Source organism: Octodon degus, unplaced genomic scaffold, assembly GCF_000260255.1.
Source record: "Octodon degus isolate 3935 unplaced genomic scaffold, OctDeg1.0 scaffold00060, whole genome shotgun sequence".
Taxonomy (NCBI): Eukaryota; Metazoa; Chordata; class Mammalia; order Rodentia; family Octodontidae; genus Octodon; species Octodon degus.
Genome location: NW_004524636.1, coordinates 12,316,532 through 12,336,943, shown reverse-complemented (window position 1 = coordinate 12,336,943; position 20,412 = coordinate 12,316,532). Strand labels below are relative to the sequence as shown.

At 42.0% G+C, this 20,412-nt stretch overlaps 1 protein-coding gene across 1 annotated transcript in view; it reads right to left on the bottom strand.

Moving 5' to 3' along the window:
* Positions 1-17,196, bottom strand: part of Ism1 (isthmin 1) — a 79,203-nt gene extending 62,007 nt beyond the window's left edge. The window contains exon 1 of the mRNA XM_004634307.2: positions 16,246-17,196. Coding sequence (XP_004634364.1) covers positions 16,246-16,383 — 138 coding nt within the window. The 5' untranslated portion in view covers positions 16,384-17,196. The remainder of the gene's footprint in view (positions 1-16,245) is intronic.
* Positions 17,197-20,412: the final 3,216 nt, after the last annotated feature.

Sequence of the window (20,412 nt, the reverse complement as noted above, 5' to 3'; positions counted from 1 at the left end):
TCAAAGTGGTTAGGATAGATATATAGTTACATTCTTTTAATGAATAGAATGATTTGTTCTAAAGGTGTTTGTAAATAGGATCTCAAGTCTGCATCTTGTACAGCAATTAACCACAAAGAAGAATGTATGCAGTGTGTTAATTATTGAAACTGTCCTAGTGATTTGATTTGAAACTGTCTCATTGCTATCTATTAATAAAATTATGAAAAAAATAAAAAAATAAAAAAAAGTAAAGCCATATTAATATGCTGAACTATGAAAGGCTCAAGTCAACAACTTCTGACATTGCCAGTCCTCTGGATAACCCATTACTATTATGGACTATTAGACTATATTGGATTATTTTGCTGAATTCACGCACCTACAATATTTAAATGGGAATGGAATACCCATCTCTGACAAAACTAAACAAAAAAGGGGATATAAGTGAAGAACCATTTTTTATCTGTATAAACAAAATGGTTAGGATAGATATACAACTACTTTCTCTTAATTCAGTGAGAAGAAAGATTTGTGCTAATAGTATTTGGATAGGGTATCATGTCTGCATCTTATACTGTGAATAACCACTCCAAAGACAACAATATACAATGTATTAATTATTGAAACTGTCCTACTAATGAGTTTTAAAACTGTCTCATTGCTATTGGTTTCTCAATAAAATTAATTTAAAAAAAAGAAAAAAAAAAGATTGGTCCCAACTCAACATCTGAGATGTAAAGAAAGAAATTGCAGATTGCACCTAAAATGTGCCAAGGTACAAGAAGTGATGCTTGATAAATGAAAGACCTAGTCTACTAAAAGCAAAACAAGATAGAAGGTACACTTATTGGGGATATAAGGAACTCAGAGAAAACATAACAGAAAAGGTCTGGAATCAGAGTGGCCCACAAGCTGATTCGATATTAGCAAGGTAATGTCATAAATACATAAGGACAAGTGATGTTGCTTTTGACAGGAGGAAGTGTTCTAAAACCCTAAACATTTGCTACACAAATGATCATGAGAAAGTAAACTCTGTGACCAACTAAGGAGAAAGAAAATCTGGTTGGTCACAAGAATGAGATTCTTTTCACTAGCAACTATAAGCAAAAATTGGAAGGCATAACTCACAGAGCTTGTGGAATGCCTCCCCCACAAACCCCATGGGCTGTTCCTTTTGTTAAGCTGGAAAGTGAAAGTAAGAAAGGGTGTCCCTTCATCAGGGGACAGGGGTGCTGGCCTTATATTGTTAAAGCCCCTGGGGGATGAATAGCACATTTATGGGTACAGTTCCATTCCTAACATGTAGCCCAAGAATTTTAAGTAGTGAAAGGGTGATTATTCAGAAGAAAGATGGGAGGAGGTGGACGTGTGTATCCTGACTCACAGAAACAACATTTAGTGAGGTGGAATCCTGTATTGGCAAAGCAACTGTCAAGACAACTCTAAAACAAATCAAAACATCCCCAAAGCCCATGACCACTTTTTGGTCACTCCTGGGTGGGGGCCTAACCATCTGCACTCTCCTGATGTTCAGCATGGCCAGAAGGTCAGCACACAGTAACGTTTCTTCAGCCTACATCCTGGGCTAAGAATTAGAATTACCACTTTTTAAAATTTTTGATCTCTATTTCCTGGAAATTGAAGCCTACCACCATCAAACCTGGCTTCTAATTCATTCAGACTTATAACCCAGACCAGATTTACAATGTAATGGAAGCCTCAGGCAGACGATACCAAGCCTAACTCTGTTTTCCTTAATTTATTGTCAGATAGGGATTGAGGACATGATGAAAAAACTTTGAAGAGCAGAAGCATAAAAGCAACTGAGACAATTTTCTGACTTGTTTTCTTACCCAGCCTGCAAATATCATTCCCCACTTCACACTCCATAGTGAAAATCACCATCGTTATCACCACCATCACCTGCAGAACTGAATCCCGGATTAGACAGCTCTCCTATTGCTGGGACACAATACCTGACACCTGCAACTCAAAAGGAAAAGATATTTCATTTAGCTCCTGGCTTCAGGGGATTCAGTCCATGGTCAGCTGGCTTCAAGCCAGGAACATCATGGCACAAAGTTTGACAGAGCCAAGCTGCTTAGTTAATGGCAGCTGGGAAGCAGGGTAGGGAGCAGCACCACAGAGGAAGGGGTTAAGGCCAAACACAGTATTCAGGTCATGCCTCTGTGACCCATCCAGAAGCTTAATTGACCGGTCCCCATATCCCCAAAATGGCTCTGTACTCAATTAAGTTAACACAATCAAGCTCAACTGTCACGAGTCCCATGTCATTTTTGTCCTTTGAGCATTCTGAAAAAGAATAAAAATTAAAAAGGAGAATCATTTCCAAGGAGATTAGTTCTCTCTCCTCCCTTCAACTTTTAAAAATACACACTAGGTCACATAACTGATATTTTAATGATAAGCTATCATCCTGAAATTCAACCTCTAAATTCAATGATGTTGTCTAAGGGTGTCCCTGGATTATTGTAAAGCCTAAACACATTTATGTAAGTGAATTAAAAATAGTGCCATTATTTCTTAATAAACTAATATAAAACTGACATATTAACCTAACCAGTCTTCTAAGTATTCCCCCAAGAGGGGCTGGGGAAAATGCTCAGTGGCTCAGTGCCTGCCCTAGCAAATACAAGGCTCTGAGTTGATTCTGAGTACAAAACCAAAACAAAACAGAAAACAAGGCCCTAAGTATTCACCCAAGAGAAATAAAAGCACTTGTTTACACAAAACCTCAAACACACATGATCCTAAGTATGTTCATTTTTTTCTCAATAACTAGTAACAAATCTATTTTAACTCAGTGTGCTAAATGTAAAATATTTTCAGCAACAAAATACAAGCAGCATATATCTCATTATTAACATCAACTGATAAAAAATGAAGCTGAAAAGTTCAGTGATCTTGTACACATTAGAATCCTGAAAGTCAACTTTTCTCAGAACTAATATTTAAATAATTTTTGCGAATTTTATTTGCAAAACTGGGACTCAAATTGTATCTTCATTTTAAAAAATGCAAAATCCAGTGGTGTACAGAATGTAGTGATAAACGTTAATCACAGAAAAAGATTTAAATACAAGATTTCCCTTTCAAATGTAAAGTTCACATACTATAAACAAAAGACACTGTGTGATTTCATTCCTAATGAAGAAGTCTTGCGTGTGGTAGGCATTCAATATTTGTCTGACTGCACCTAAAAGTGGTATCATTCCATGAACACTTAAGAGTATTTCGTAACTGGCAAAGTACCCTTATGTATGCTGAAAGTGCTCTTTATGAGGAGAACATTAAAACAAATCATTCACCCCCTTTTCAAGAATATATGGAGTATTTTATCCATCATAAAGCATGTGTGTCCAGTTAGACTAGTTCACCTCTGGGTACATGGATATGAGCACAGCTTGCTAAATTAGATTTTCTTTGTTTCTTTCTTTTGTGTGTGCGTGGTACCAGGGACTGTACTCAAGACCTCATGCTTGCCAGGCAGGTGCTTAGGCCACTGAGCTTCCCCCAGCCCCTAAATTAGATTTTCAAAAACTTAACTTACCAAAGTCCCTGTTGTAGTTCAGTAACAATGGGAATGCTTTATGCGTGATCCAGAATCTTTCTGTTGGTTGTATTTTGGACATGCTGCAGATGGAACCCAGGGCCCATGCATGCCAGTGTAGTACTCGCAGCCCTTATACACACTTTTATAAAGAATTCTCGGGGCCAGGGAGATGGCTCAGTAGAATAAGTGCTTCCCTGGCAAGTGCAAGGGCCTGAGTTCAATCCCCGGTTCCGCAAAAAAAAAAAAAAAAAGAATTGCCCTTATGTTTTAAATTTATGCACAAATTTTTAAAAGGGTAAATTAAGAATTATGCTTCTGAGAATTTAAGCTTTGAGAAATAATTTAAAAATAATGTTCATAGCTTAAGAGATTTTTGCTATTATTTTAAAACAATTCTAATCGATGTCCTAAAAAGGCAAAATTTTTACATTTCTTCACACAGTAATTAGTTGCATTTTTCAGAATTACAATTTTTGTCAACTGTGCTTCAAATTAAAGCACACTTTAAATAGTTCAATTAATCTGAATGCTCAACATTTAACTGAGTCTTATTTTCACAAATCTACTCTTCTGAACATACTACACACAGAACCAGATGAATATAGACATACATACATGCACACAGACCCTCCAGGCCACATAATTCATGCGAGGTTCTCTAATTACTATTTGAAGACAATGAATGTCTAAAGGGGTAACACTGGTGAGCTACATTAATGGCACTTTCACGTCTGTGCAGCAAATACCAGTACACATCAAAATGAAAAAATGAAAAAGGCATAAATAGTGTTTCTAATTCTTAGTCTAAAGCACAGCTTTCCAACAGCTAATTCTATTATGTAATATTTAAAACCAGTCACTACTTTCTAAGCAAAAGCCTTCACAGGTGACAAAAGAAAAACAGGAGTAGGCTTATAGTTTAAAAGGTAAGGCTGCTCTAACAGAAATTACCTATTTTAAATAAAATGTATGCAGTTTAAAGATGGTGGAATGGGTGGGGCAAGGCTAGGACAGCATTTGCATAAGAATACAGTAACAGTTTTTTAAATCATTGCTTCAAGAAACCATAATAGTAAAACTATACATGATAAATAAAAAACCAATCAACTGCTATACAATTCTGTTAGTATAATAGTAGGCATTATATTACTTGAAAAGTGGGCATTTCCACAAAAATGAATATTTATAATTACAGTATGTTCATTTTAATAGTTCCCAAAGAAGAAACAAGCTTAATGTTCTCCAATGCTTCAGTGGATTAGTGTATTGTACATCCAGCAATTCAATGGAAGACTGGCAATGAAGAGGAATAAATTCTCCATGCACAAAGAAATAAGGGTAAAAATCATTATGGTGAATAAATGAGCCATATCATGCAAGGTTGTGCATTCTGTATAATTCCACTTACATAAAAATCTAGGAAGTGCAAAACTAATCTATAGTGAGCCAAGCAGATCAACAATCGCCTTGAGATTCAGGAAGATTACAAGAGATTGAAGGAAACATTTGGAAATTACAGATTTGCCACTTTCGTTGTGAGAAGTCTTTCATGGGTGTCAAATTGCTCATTTAAAATATATCCAGTTCACTGTTTATCAATCATACCTCAAAAAGATATAGTTAGAAAAAAAAAAACATGATTGGACCTCCCTCTTCTCCTCATCACTCTCCGAAGGGCAGTTGTGCATCCAGACAGACTTCTCCTCTGTGTGCTGTCATTAGCATAAACACCCTAGCTGGATGCTAGCAGTTGGTCTACACCTGGGATGGGAGCTGCAACATCATCTCCAGCTTCCCCACACCCTTTGTCTAGATTCTAGCTGCACTTTGTTATTTTTGAAAATAGATAACGTGGGTGTCCTGCAGGAAACAGCCTGGCCTATTGCATTCAAAGTCTACCTGCTTTTTCTATGCTACTGCTGTTAAATATATGAGGGTTGAGGTGCCCCCAACTACAAATCTGGCAGCGCAAGAACTCAGAGTTGAAGCTGTAACTCTCCCACCCCATGAATCCTGCATCTCTATCTCTGCCATAGAGAATGAGGGTGTTGTTCTCTCACGGAGGCTTACGTGATTCAGAGAGTGTGCTATACAAGATAACTCCGGGTACTCAAATGGGCATGGGTCAAGGTCAACAGGAAGAAGGGGTAGTTAACCTGTTGTTTTCACTTCTACTCAGTTTACAGAAATAACTTCCCAGTGACACATGCTGGTTTGTGCTTGGGGAGTTGATGCTAAACTATTTTTAAAATCACTGTGGGCTCTGCCTTTTTTGGACATGAGGTGACAACCTCACAAACCTCTGAAAATTCCCCACTGTCACTCATCCTTTTCTGAAGGGTGAAATGCCCATGGGATCAGCTTCTCAAGTGAAAAGGGAACAGTTATAGCTCCAAGCAACAGAGATTTGTAGTCACTGCCTACACCCAACATTTCCCCTCTTCCTAGTTGCTCTGCAAATGCATAGCGTGGTGGATTTTGTTGCTGCCTGCAGCACAACCCCTTTCTAACACTACCAGACTTCATTGTTAAAGACAACAACATCAGCAAGAGTCTCAGGGAAAGTTTGTTCTGTACTTTTCTGGAGACTGGCTATACTGTTGCTACCTAGGGCAGCAGTCTTATCCCAGTGGCTAACATCTGGCTTCTTCCAAAAGCAAACCTGTGGCATCACCCAGACATGACCCCAGGGATTCCTTGTAGGGTGAGGGGAAGGAAGGCAGGGAAGAGCAAAAGCCATAGGGTGCCTGACTAAGGCAGTGACCAAGGTGAGCAGAGAGTGCTTGGTCCCCAGAGGAATGCTGAGCAGAAGTATGCAGGTTTGATTAGCAATGGTCCAGGTTTCACCTCTTGACTGATGTGCTCCAGAAGGCAGGAAGTCAAATTTTGGATATTTTATATTATAAAGTTCATAGGGAAGTATTATAATATAAGGTTTAAGCAAGATGCAATACAAAGTCTCTTTGTTTGTTTGCTTTTTTTTTTTTAACAATAAACTTACTTTCCATTTCTTTGGAGTAGTGGCCTATGACCCAGTCACTAATTGGATGCTCTTCTACCATCACATAAGCAATCTGTCTTGGGCATAAGTGGAGGTAGTTGGACAGCCTTGTGTGTTATAGAAAAAAGGAGTTTCACCACTACCCTGTCCCTTACCAGGCACAAATCCCTGATCCAGTGGTACCAGAAGGAAGATGCTCTCAGGAGGATGGAAAGTGGAGGAAAAAAAATTAAAGACAACACTAGAATGCTGTAAAATAATATGAATGAAAAACAAGTTAAAGAAACTGAGATAATCAAATTTGGAGAACACAAAGAAATACTTACATGTTATCTACAAATACTGCATGAGAGGGCTTTTGGAAAGATTATAACATCTGTTTGAAGGGAAGTGGACATGAAATTAAGATGTGGAGCAAAAGATTTAAAGTGAACATCAAAACTAGAATGTTCTCAGACTGGACGTTGTTAAAAGAAAATACTTGTATGACACACAGAGGATGCTTCAGAGGTTCACTTGGAGGCTTCCGAACCCAAACAGATTCTCCTCTAGTGAATGGACACGTTCTTGTGACATCTGAGGATGCCCTCCAAACTCAGAGGTAAGTGCCTTTTAGATCACGGCTGGAGGGAACCATTCCTGGGCTGCCCAAATCACATGCCTTTTTTGTTTATAACAAAGGAAATAAAATCAGTGTTTCAGTCCAAGGGGGCCAGTTCAAGCATCTGTGTTGACCTCTTCCCTCCTTAAGTTCTACTGGGAAGGCAAGAGAAATATGAAATCAATTTATAACAGAAGTGCAAAGCTGAGAAAGGTTCATTGAAAGACCAGGAAGATATTTCTTTTAGATATAAAGCAAATAGAAACCAATTGAAAATAAATCATAATAGAGTGGCTATCTCAGTTACTCTTCTCTCGTTGCTGGGACAAAATACCCGACACCCAAAACGAAGGAAGGAAAGGTTGATTTAGCTCACAGTTTGTGGAGATTTCAGTCCATACTCTGCTGGCTCCAAGGCAAAGTGGCACATGGAAGAGGGCAACCTTTCATGATGGCAGCAAAGAGCAAGAGCAAATGGGAGGAGTAGCAGCAACAACAGCAACAGAGAGCAAGTCTGTGTATCTTATGTTGCATTCAGGCTGTCTGCCCCTGGCTGGGTGTAGCATTCACACCCATAATCCCAGTGGATCATTATTTAATCACAAACTCAAGAAGTCTGCACTATGATTTCTATTAGACTTTGGGGGAGGCAACGAGACACAAATCATAATAGTTGCCAGTGAAAGAGAGATCTCTAAAAGAATGAGTTTTCCTAGGAGTGTCAGTTTTTCTATTAGATATTCATTCACAAGAACTGAAAATGTACACAGACATCTGTATAAAATACTAATATGATCTCAGTCAAAACATACAAAGAATTGGAAATAAACCAAACACCTACATGATGTCAAATGAATAAACAAAATCATGATATAATCATACAATGGAATGCCAGTCATCAATAAAAAGAGAAATTTACTGATATACACAACATAAAGAAATCTCAAACTTACTATCATGAGGGAAAGAAGTCAGACAAAAATTTAGTATTAAAAACAGACCCAAATTCTTAAGATGCACCCATTTTATTGCATATAAACTGTCAACTGTTTTCTGAAAAAAAAATTTAAAAAGGTGGACAGAGAAAAAGAAAGGAAAAATAGAGAGGGAATGGAGGAAAAGAAAAAGGAGAAAAGGAAAGGAAGAGAGGAGAGAAAGGAAGGGAGGGTAAGAAAGGGGAGGATAGGAAAAGGGAGGGAAGGGAGGGGAAAAGAAGGAAAAGGAGGGGAGAAAAGGGAGGGAAGGAGGAGGGAACGGAAGACGTTTTAGAAACTGAGCACAAGATGGTTAAGGCAGTGATCCTGAGAATCTTCAGCAGGTTTTTGAAACTAGCAGTTAATTGGTAGGATTCTCACCCTGACTAACTGTGTATACTGATACCTGTGAACTAAGCAACTGCACTGAAGATAGCAATGTATAATACTAGGGTTGTGCTTGGAATGCCTGTCATTCTGGTCTTCTAAATAGTACAGCTTGTCATGTCACATCAATTACTGCTATACTATCTCTCAAGTAAATGTTTGTTTAAAAAAAAGTAATAAGTGAAAACAAGAGATAAACAAAAATGTCATAGGACTGTCCTGCTACAATGCTCTATACGGTTAGATTTCTAAATTTCTGTGAAAAATTTTGTAATTGTTTATTTCAATTTTTTAAAACATTTATTTATTTTTCTTCACATTCTGTAGAGATTTAAAGTTTAACATATGAATACTTGATGGAAAATACCTGTTCCATGCTATGTCCAAGATGTTTGAGACTCAGACAGATAGTGAGGTAAGCTCAGCTGCTTATGTTATAAGGTAATAATATCATTCAGCTTTGTGGGAAGCCATTAACTGGCATCCATTTTATAATAGTGTCATCCATTTTCTTAAGTTTCTATTCCCCTGCTGAGTTAAGTTTCTGCTCCTTCCTGCCTTGCCCATTCCCTGTGAATCACATGCTATGCCTCAGGGGTGGGACCTTCCTCCCTTGCCTAGATATCTGCTGACGTCAAGAGCTGAGACTTCCTCATTCCTACACTCCCTATATATACCTAGTACCTCCCCTGAATAAACAAACTTGATCAGACTCTCCTGTCTTGTATCCATTTCTTGCGACTCCTGTCCTTTGTCCCCTCCTCCATTCCCCACTCCTCTCCCAGATAACCTTCGCTGACTAACCTGTGGGTCGGGACACAGCTTCTCTTCTGGAGGGTTAACAACTTAAGTTTGAAGACCAAAAATTAAAGAAAAAGAAGGGCTACAAGGGCAGCCAACATTTCAGCCCTAGCCTTTCAAGGACAGTGAGGACTCAGGACATAAGAGAACCTGCACTGTAACATCCTGTAACTCAGTGATGTCCCAAATTTTCTGATCAAAGAGATTATGGGGCCACAGAGGAAAGTGATTAATGATATAGAGTGTGCCTAAGGAGAGTCACCTGGAGAGAAAACATTCTCTCAGCCTTTCACAGAGAGCACATTGGCCAAGCAATGGCCGGGACTCATCCACATGGCTGACACTGAAAAAGGATTTACAAAGTGGGTACAGGGTTTCGGGATAAGTCCTGAGGGGATTTGACTGACCTTGTCAGATGCAAAAGTTACATTTCTTGTTATATAGGTCTTGCTTTAACTTGGTCTTAACTATCCAGCAGGAAAAGCCATATTGGTATGCTAAGCTAAAAAGGGCTCAAGTCAACAACTTCTGACATTGCCAGTCTTATGGATAACCCACTGCTGTTATGGACTACTGGAGTATATTGGATTATTTTGCTGAATTCACGCACCTACAATATTTAAATGGCAATGAAATACCCATCTCTGACAAAACTAAACAAAAAAAGGGCATACAAATGAAGAACCATTTTGTATCTGTATATACAAAATAGGATAGATATACAGCTGCATTCTCTTAATTCAATGAGAAGAAAGATTTGTACTAATAGTGTTTGGACAGGATATCATGTCTGCATCTTATACTATGAATAACCACTACAAAGACAACAATATACAGGGTATTAATTATTGAAACTGTCCTATTTATAGGTTTTGAAACTGTCTCATTACCATTTGTTTCTCAATAAAATTAATTAAAAAAGAAAGAAACTGGTGAGGAAAAGGCTGAGGGCAGAAGACTGCTAAGAGTGAATGAACTACTTTGTGCAGTTCTGGACTGTGGTATGGCTGAGGCTGTTACTTGCATCTGATATTTCTTCTGAAATCTCTATTATGGGATATTCCTCACTGGACAGAACACTGAAGAAGATTTAGCCAAGATATAAAAACATGCTTTTAAAACAGATAAAGTAGGACAAGAAAAATTATAAGACATAGAAGACAGATTTTGAAATTTAGAATTAATTTCAAACTCTAATAGAAGAGCATGTGGACATTGCATATGTAGAAATAGCTAAAAAAAAGTTTTTCAGGAGTAGGACAAATTAAAGACTTCAGACAGAAAAGGCTCCTTGGCCAAGCTCTCAGGGTTGAGTCCTGGCCCTGCTCTACTGCAGCTGTGTAGCTTTGAATCTCTTCCATCCTCAGTTTTTTATCTGTGAAATAGGGTGTCCTCCCTTAGCTGTGCTTTCATTTTTTGTGGTTTTAATTGTCATTAAGCAACTATGGCCTGAAAATATTAAATGGAAAATTTCAGAAGTAAATAATTGCAAATTTTAAATTGTATACATTCTAAACAGTGTGGTGAAATGTCTTCTTATAGTATACTGTTACAATTGTGCTATTTTATTATGGGTCATTGTTTTTAATATCTTACCTTGGCTAATTTATAAATTAAACATTGTCAGACATCCACATGTATTGGAAATAAAAGTGTATATGGAGTTTGGTGCTATCTGGAGTTTCAGGCATATACTAGAGGCCTCGGAATTCATCCCCTGACCATAAAGTAGGCTTACCATGTTTAAAGACTATCTGTTCCTCTGGCTTGGGGTGAGGAAACAGGCATACAAATAAATGCTGCTTTTACTTCTATTACTATACGATCAGCTGAAGCAGTGACTATAAGAAGCTAAACTTTTGTGGTCTGTTTCTGGTACTGGGGATTGAACTTGAGGCCTTTGGATGAAATATTCCTCACCCCCCATTTTTTAAAAAAATTATTCATTTTAATGAGAAAAAAAGATAAAATAGCAATGAAACAGTTTCAAAACAGGTTAGTAGGATAACTACAATAGTTAATACATTGCATATTGTTGTCTTTGTAGTAGTTATTCAGAGGACAAGATGCAGACATATCTTGTCTAAACACTATTAGTACAAACCTTTCTTCTCATTGAATGAAGAGAAAGTAGCTGTATATCTATCCTAACTTTTTATATATGTCTATTTTTTCACTGTACAATGGTCCTTTATTTATTTTAATTTTTTTTTATTTTATTTTTTTGCAGAACCAGGGATTGAACTCAGGCCATTGAGCTTGCCAGGGGAGTGCTTATTCTACTGAGCTATCTGCCCCCACCTCGTCTTCTATTTATATCTCCCTTTTTTGTTTTGTTTGTCAGAGATGGGTGTTCCATTGCCTCTAGAGAAGCTGCAGTTGGAGAAGTCTTTAAAGGACCTCTTCATACTTTATGCCAGTCCAAATATTGTAGGTACTTGAATTCAGCAAAATAACCCAATATAGTCAATTAGTCCATAATAGTAGTGAGTTATAAGCACAGCTGGCAATTATCAGAAGTTGTTGGCTTGAGCCTTTTACAGCTCAGCATATTAGGCATTAATGAGAAAGAAGGAGTCAATACAAATGATGTAAAAAGAATATGGGCAGAAGTAATAGCAGAAAACATCCCAAATATGGGGGGAAGATCTGACATTCAGATAAACGAAGCATATAGAACTCCAAATAACATCAACCCAGTTAAAACCACATCCAGACATATAATAATCAAGATCCCAGAAATTCAGCATAAGAACAATATACTAAAAGTCACTAGAGAAAAGAAACAGATCACATTTAAAGGAAAACCCATCAGAATAATGGCAGATTTCTCTTCACAAACCATCAAGTCAGGAAGAGCATGGAGCAAAGTACTACAAGTCTTGCAAGAAAAAAAATTCCAACCCAGACTGATATACTCTTCAAAACTCTCTTTCAAGTTCGGTGGAGAAGTGGAATACTTTCATGACAAAGAACAACTAAAGAATTTCATGATGACAAAGCCAACCCTACACAGACTACTAAAAGATATTCTAGAGAGGGACTAAAATGATCAGAACTCCATGAATGAGAGTGGAAAGAACCCACCAAATAGGGCAAGAATTTTTTTTTTTTTTTGAGACATGGTTTTGCTAAGTTTCTGAGTTGGCCCAAGCTGGGACAGAACTGGTGATCCTCCTTCCTCAGCCTGTTGCAGTGCTGGGATGAGAGGTGTGTTGTTGCTACAACCCTTGGTTTCTGCTAAATTGTTACCAAAGGCAACAGATGGATAAAAGTGAGAGGGGTAAACTGGGCACTGTATTGTGAAGCTCTAATCCTAGCTCTTGAGATATTTAGTTGGAAGATTGTCGGTACAAGGCCAGCCTGAGCAGCTTAGTGAGATGTCTCAATAAAAAAAAGTTTTTTTAAAGGGCTGGAGATGTAGAATCAGTATGAAGACTTTAGGTTAAATCTGCAATACTGAGCACACCCCCCCCCTCCAAAAATAAAAAGGTCTTTTAAGACAGTAGCTAGAAGATCAAGCACAAAGTCATGTTACTGCATTTTTAGAGTTTGGTTTACTTTAATATTATTGTAAAAAATCATTTTGGCATTTTGTAATGCTTTCTTAAATCTTACTGCCTTAACTGAGTTAATTACTAAAATTCATGTTTCTAAATCTGAGAATTATTAGAAAAAGTCCTTAAGTGCTTGTCTGAATATCACATAAAGGACATGTCATGATTAGGAATATAATTATCCTTGTTCATGGATTCTATATTTAAGTCCTTCAAACTGCATATGTAATTATTTCCCTATTATTATTAACTGAAAGCATATGAAAGGATCATTCTAAGTATTTGTTCAACATGAGACAAAGTTGTTCTAATAAGAGTAAGATTTCATTCAAAAGTAAAAAAAAAAAATGTGACGTTTTCACGTATTTTTATGAAGCTGCTGCAGACACCACCATTATTTTCATGAGCTGTTAACCAGTACAGGCCATGTGTGTAAAGCATTTTACTGCCACTTTATAATAAATAGCATACCAATACAGGGTCAGCCATCCACAGAGTCAAGCGTATATCCCCTAGAATGCTGAAGCTACACAAAACCTGTCGGTAATGTTTACATAGGTGTGCATGTTTGCCTGTGTACGGTGTCTATATGCCTCTATGTAGCTATTCAGATTTGACTCAGGTTGTCAAGACTCATTTGGAAAGGCAACTTGTTTCAAAAAGTTTTTCTCTCATTGCCAGTATTATGAGCTCACCATGGGCTCAGAATAGAGGTATAGAATTGGGAGTGTACTACATAAAATGCCTAGGGTACATTTTTGCACTATAAAATAACAAAAGCTAGTTAAGGAGCTCTGGTTCTGCACTTTTAGGTGTGTTACCTAAACTCAGTGTTTCCTTTTAAAACAAGAATAATAATGACACCAAGCTTGCAGATATTTTTGAGAATAAGAAAGTTAAAATATGTAACGGGCTAAGAAGAGTGCTTGTCACGTTGGAGAAATTGCTATTATTCTTACTGCTGCTTCAGTGGGTGTCCTTGACATATGCTGACCACCAAATCTTAAAGCTGTGCCTCTTTTTTTAGTATACATGCTGCTGAATTGAGTGTCTGTGTCTCTTTTTAAATGATTCCAAGCATGCTACAATTTGGTAAACTCATCATTATATATTTCCAACTGAACGGGTGTCATATAAACAGATATAACAGAACAGCATGTAAGGATTGAAAAACTTTCTGGTGACCATGAAGGATTTTAACAATTCGGATACCACAACAGGGACAGTAGTTGGGGGTTAAAAATGTCTGGTAAACAGAGAGAATTCAGCATCTACAGTTTTGTCTTAAAATATACCTGCTACTAACAAATTCACTTTCTGGGGCCTGAAAACAGCAGGCTAATAAATGTCTTTTGCAGATCGTTCTCACTTGGCAGAGCAGGCTCTGTCCATCTGAACTATAATGCTTTTAGTGAATCAGGGGGCCAAAGAAATAACTTCAGTCAGGAAGAATATAAAGGTTTTATGAGAGCAGATTACAGAGAAAGAGCCAACACACGGACCAACCTGCTAAAGGCATCTTTCTCCTCGGATCTGAGTGTGCTGTAAGTGAACAGCATAACTCAGCTCTGGAATGAGCTAAGCTGAAGCTGGTGGGTTAGCAACTCTGTGGGCCCTGGACATTCTGGGGACCATTATTCTTTCTAAAGCCCCCATTGCTTCTGCCCTCTTGGGTCAGCTCTTCAGCCAAAGTTCCTTTTGAGAATTTGATCCACTTTCCTTTTAGAGCTGCCACTTCCACCAGCTGCTTCTCTCATTACCTTACTGTTGGGGCAGAAAAGGCCAGCCCCGGGTTATTCTAATGATAGCAAACACCTCATAAAGAAATCTGCCAAATTTACTTTTCCACAGAACATCATCTTTTTTTTTTTTACAGTGTTTCATGAGTCCATGAGGAAAGAAAGCATCATGTATGAAATATGACTTTCAGAAATCTTGAAAATATTAGGAATTATCCTTGAAGCATTAACTGGCAGGTACACCATCTTCTGAGGGACAGGAAGTCCACTGGGCTGTCACTGAACCCATTTAGCCTCAGGATAGGAGAAGAGCCCCTCAGGAAGTTAAGACGTGTTTTGAAATGTCCTATGTGTAAAAGAACTTTAAGTTTCAAAGTATGTACTTTTTCACATCTGGTTTCATATTTGTATGCAGTGACCTGTTTGGTCTAATTTATAATGCCCTGGTAGACTCGAAGCTTGGTATAAATAATCAACAGTGGGATGTGTGAGCTCTGGCAAGTTTCTTAATCCTTCTGCCCCTCACTTGTGAAACCATAAAGAGTGATATTAACAGTATTGTACTTCACAGGGTTATGGTGACATTAAACACATTCAATTCGTGAAAGCACTTCGAATAGCAGCATATAGTAGGTAAGTGTTACGGGAATGTTTCAGTGAGCTCTTCTTCACATTAAAGTCTCTTTTTCTGCAACAAGTTGCATAGAGATGTAAAATAAATAAATAAATAAAATTAGCAGTGAAGGTTGTGGAGCTTTTTGGAGACAATGGATAATGCTTATCTCAATATTGCAGAAAGCCAGAACGCCAGAAGCCGCTGGTTTGAAGAAGGGCAGCTGGGGGCCCAAGAATCCCTGCTCACCTCTACCCCAAGTAAATCTCTGGACCCAAGGAGAAGCGCTTTCCAAGACAGCAGCAGGAAAGCTGTGCCTGTGCCACCTTTACTCAGACGCCCAAGAGCACCCCACACCTACCCACCTTCAGCTACACCTACGCAGTCGCCACTCCTCTCCTGCCTTGAAGCTGAACTGGATCAACAGCATCGTATGCCTGAAAGCTATCTTCCAGGGGACAGGACACACTGAAGTCTTGGCGACAGGCTTAAAAGCCTGAGGTAACCTCGTTTCCAGATCACGACAGGTGCCTTGACTTTGGGTCCTCCCTTGGCCAAGAGTGTAGCAGGGGTGTCCAGGCAGGGGCCCAGGAGGCGCGGGAACCGCGGTGCGGTGGTGGGTCAGGCTAGTCTCCTCTGGGAATGATGTCCTAAGCTTTGATCTTTCTCATGGGGAGACACACACTGCTTTCTCCAGTGTTGGCGTTTAGGGACATCATTTTAAGTCTCCTTGCAGCCAAAGACTTGCTGCACTCATAAGCAAGCACACACTGCACACTTTTTCCGTGCACCCCATGCCTGCCAAATGGCTACCCGACCAGTGATACATCTGGAGCGCGCACCTGGGAGACCTGGGAGCCGGTTTTAGGCTTCCGGCACAGACTGCTGCTCAGTACCGGCCTAAGCAGTTCTTCCAGGGCGGAACCGCGGCTGAACAGTTACTCAGGGCGGGGCGGGAGACCCGCCTCCTTCCCTGCACCGGCCCCCTGCGCGCCCAGCTTCCGCGTACTCACCTGCAGCTGGTCCTGGCTGGCGTTGCCCGCGGCCTCGCTGGGCCCGTCGGCAGCTCCGGAACCGCGCAGAACCGTGATGTGCAGCGTGAGCAGTAGCAGCCCCAAGATCAGTAGCAACTCGGCCGCCAGGCGCACCATCCTCTTGAGACGCACGGCTTTAGGACCCCGCTGCGCCGCGAGCCGCGGCGGCCCAGGGGGAGGAGGAGTCGGAGTCCCAGGGCCGGGAGGCACGGCCCCTGCCTCGGCCCCAGCCGGGGCCCCGCTCCCCTGGCCTGCAGGACTTGCGCAGGGCGCGGCCAGGCGCGTGGGCCCGGGGGAGCAGGAGCCGCCGGCCCCGCAGCACAGCGGAGCCACCGCTGGGTCGGGGACGTCCAAGCCGGATGCGGAGCAAGCCCCGGCGCTGCCAGGTGGCGGCGGCGAGGCGGACTCCGAATGGCACTGGACCCCGGCTCGGCCCGGGGCCACTCCGCGGGCAGGGGGCTGCGAGGGCGGCGGCGGGACGGATGCAGCCGTGCCCCCGAGCGCACATGGGCGCCCCAGATGTGGCCGCGGGACCGCAGCTGGAGCGGGAGCCGCCGCCAGAGGAGCGCCGAGAGGAGGAGGAGGAGGAGGAGGAGAAGCAGCAGCAGCAGGAGGAGGAGGGCTTCGGCGGCCGCCCGGAGTCACCTCCACGCTTGGGTCCCCCGCCCCCGCCGCCCCGAACCACTCACCCGGCGCGCCACCTCCCGCACGCCGCACTTCTGCGGGCAGCCAGCCTCGCCGCCGCCAGTCACGCCTGGTCCTGGGTGGGCTGGCTCCCGATGGGGGCCCCGGGTACTCGGAGGCTGGCACTGTTTTGGGGTGGCTGGGGCGCCCGATCGGCAGTGCCAACTGAGCGCGACGGAACTTGCTAGGGTCCCCGAGGGCAGAGCCCTCTTGGGCGCACTCAGGCTCGCAGGTCGGGTGAGTGGGGGGCGCCTAGGCGAGTTTGTAAATCTTTATTGGCAAAGTACACCTGGAGTTGTAGTGATGGACAACAGAGCACACGCTGGGCAAGTCTGAGGTCTGAGATTGTGCGCCTCTGCCCGAAGCAGGCGGGTGTATGGGAGAGACAAAGTGTCGCTCCAGAAGGATCTTGCCACTTGCTCCGAATTCCTGGGTTCAGCGGATCGCACGTCCACCACGCACTGTAGAGCCTGGGAAGGGAGGTGAGCCGGGTGCGCCGATGCGTGGGACCTGCGCTCGCGCGGCGCGCAGGTATTGCGGCGGTAAAATGCAGGTCGCGGTGCCAGCAGCTCGGGCGCTCAGGAGGTCTGTGGGACACTAGCGGTGACTCTCAGCTCTGGAAGTCTCAAGTCTGGGGGCTCATCCAGGGGGCGCCGAGTCGGGGGGAGACTTGGAGGCTGCAGTCACGCAGCTGCTGCTCCTGGGCCGCTGCCTCATGACCGCGCTGCAGCCCCGGGCTCCCGCGCGCGGCGCATGCCTTGCTGGGGCAGCGGGCGAAGGGAGGGATCGAGGTGGAGAGGAGGACGTGGGAGCTTCTCTCCGGATGCTAAAAAGCACTAGGTCCAGCTATGGGCGCAGGGCACTGGGGTGGCACTGCGCATTCCCTCGCTCTCGGTCTTGCTCCGCTCTGGCCTTCCCGAAGTGGTTCGGAGTGGCGGGCGCTCTTAGAGGCTGGAGTCTTTTATAGTGCGTTCCCTCCGCCTCCTCCCGGGTTTCCTCCTTCCTCCTCTGCGCCAGCCCAGCCCTTCCCTCCCCCTGAGCCCAGCCCTAGTCTAGGCGTTCGTTTGCACGTGTACATTTCACAACTTTCCAAGCCCCCCTCGCGAGCCCAGACCCCAGTGCCAGCAAGGTGAATCCTCAGAATTAAATTAAATAAAATTTCTTCATTGGCCATGCCTGGCCTCTTCCCATCTGCTTTACCCTATGTTTGCATTTTAAAAGTGGGTGGAACATTCTTAATTCATCTACTTTTCGGCTTCACCTCTTTACGAATGGCATCTCAGGCCAGATTTACTCAAGTCAAGGCAAATTCTTTCACCATTCCTAGAGCTCTTCAGGTCACCCTGGCATTTTACAGAATTTAAATAGCCAGCGGTGTTTAAGGTGCGGTATGCTGCGGAGTTTATTTGTATCCGGCAAAGGAAGGGCTAGCTACCTCTTTAAAGATGCCTGAAGCATCTTTAAAATTCTAACCAGGCCCAGCATCTCATTAATACTTCGGCAGTTATTTCTAGAGTGTGAGATATCTTTTCCCATTCTATGCCACTCTCCTTTCTTCACTGCACGGGGAGAGGGGAGCTGTTTGGAGCGGATGCGTGCTTTGGATCTTTAGGGGCCTGAACTGTCTGGCATCTTATTTTGATCTCCAGGCTTTTAAGATGCCGATAATTGACAACTGGAGCGCTGAGAGGGAGAATTTGAAACAATACCTTGTCCTTGGTTCAGATGGCAGATCAAAGAGGGGGTCCCAGCAGCTTTCAAATCCAGAAAGGATCCTCCTGTGTGTTTTCTAATTAAATTTTCTTAAAGGGTGTGGTGTATGCATGCGTGTGTGCGTGTGTGTAACCAGCACCCAGTGGAATATCTATAAATTAAAATAGCAAAGTAGAATCCCGTGGCCAAAGGCAGCTTAGCCCCTGTTGTGTCAGCCTGTGATGTGGACACTAGAACAGACCACTCTCCTCCTGTCGGCAGCAGGCTGGTCTAAATTAGAATCCAGGGGCCTCTATATCCCGCAACTTTTTTTTTCCACACACAGTCCCTACGTGTGAGCCTCAGTTGTCCTCCCTCTTGTCTAAAAGTCCCATTTTTTGAACCATAGGAAAAATGACTTTAAAAAAACTGCAAAGAAACCCTTGCAATGAATGTAAATTCTTTTAAAAATTGTAAATGGACATTTGGAGATCAAAGTGTTTGTAAAAATGTTGTAAAAATTGTAAATTGAATTTTGGAGGCAGATGTCTTTATTAAATGTTGAACAAATGTATGAATGAATCCCATTAAAGTCCCTCATGCTGGGCAATCCAAATTCCAGGTGAGTTTATGTTCTAGTAAGTGTGCATAAGTAGCACTGATAAACTCTCACGCCCTGAGACTGAGATTGACAAGTGAGACTACCAGCAGGACTCTGCTGTTGAGGGTCAAGGAAACAGAATTATGAAGACAGAATTACAGATTTAATAGCATAAAGAAATTAAATTTCAAACACTTTTTTTTTAAAAATCATGTCTGTAGTTTGTGAAAGTTTAAAAAACCCTGCCGCCTTCAGAATCCCCAGTAGCTCTGCATCCAGGCCTTTATTACTGATCTTGCTGCACTCCTGTAGAATATGTTTCTTTCTTCCCACCACACCTAGACCAGGGTTGCCTTTGGGGTAAAATATTTGAGACCCTACTCCTCTCCTATGATACAGTTTCCTTCTTCCTGAGTCTATAGGTGAGAAACATTTCCAGCCACACTCGGGTCTGTGTGTGTTGCAATTTAGATGTCAAATGTCCCCCAGAAATTGCAAGATAGGCAAGGTGGGAAGGGCCTGGTCATCCTGGATGTGACTTTCAAGGGTGTGCAGAGTTGTCATCATGACTGCTCCCTTCTCTCTGCTTCCTGCTCTCCATGCAGTGAAGAGTTCTCCACAAAGCCATTCTGCTACGCTGTTTCTGCCTTCGAGCCAGCCAGCCTGGACTGAATGTATTGAACCTGTGAGCAAAACTAAGTCTCTCCCCCTTGAAACTGTAGGCCTTGTGCATTGTGTCCCAGTGACAGGAAAGCTTACTATTCCAGTGTGGGACTGTAGGGCTGTGCTGCTTTCAGCTCTGGCTGTAAGGCATCCTGAGTGATGAGCTGTACGCACCTGTCTTCCTTTTCCATGTGACCCATTATTGCTCAAGTGAGAGCTATTAAACCTTGTGTATGTGATGCTCTTTTTCATTCAGAGACACTGTACTTTTAGATGTTTGCTCAGCAACTAGTTTTGCCTGCCCTGACACAGTCTTCACAGGGACATGTGCCACATTATCCTTACATTTCCAGAGTTGAGTCCAATGCTTTACATAAAGTAGTTGCTCAGTTTTTAAAAATGTGTGTAATAAATCTGGTGCTTATATAAACCACACTTAATAAAGTAGCTCTCCTTTAGGTGTCTGACGTGTGAATATTGTTAATTCTTCTGTCTCTTGGTTGCAC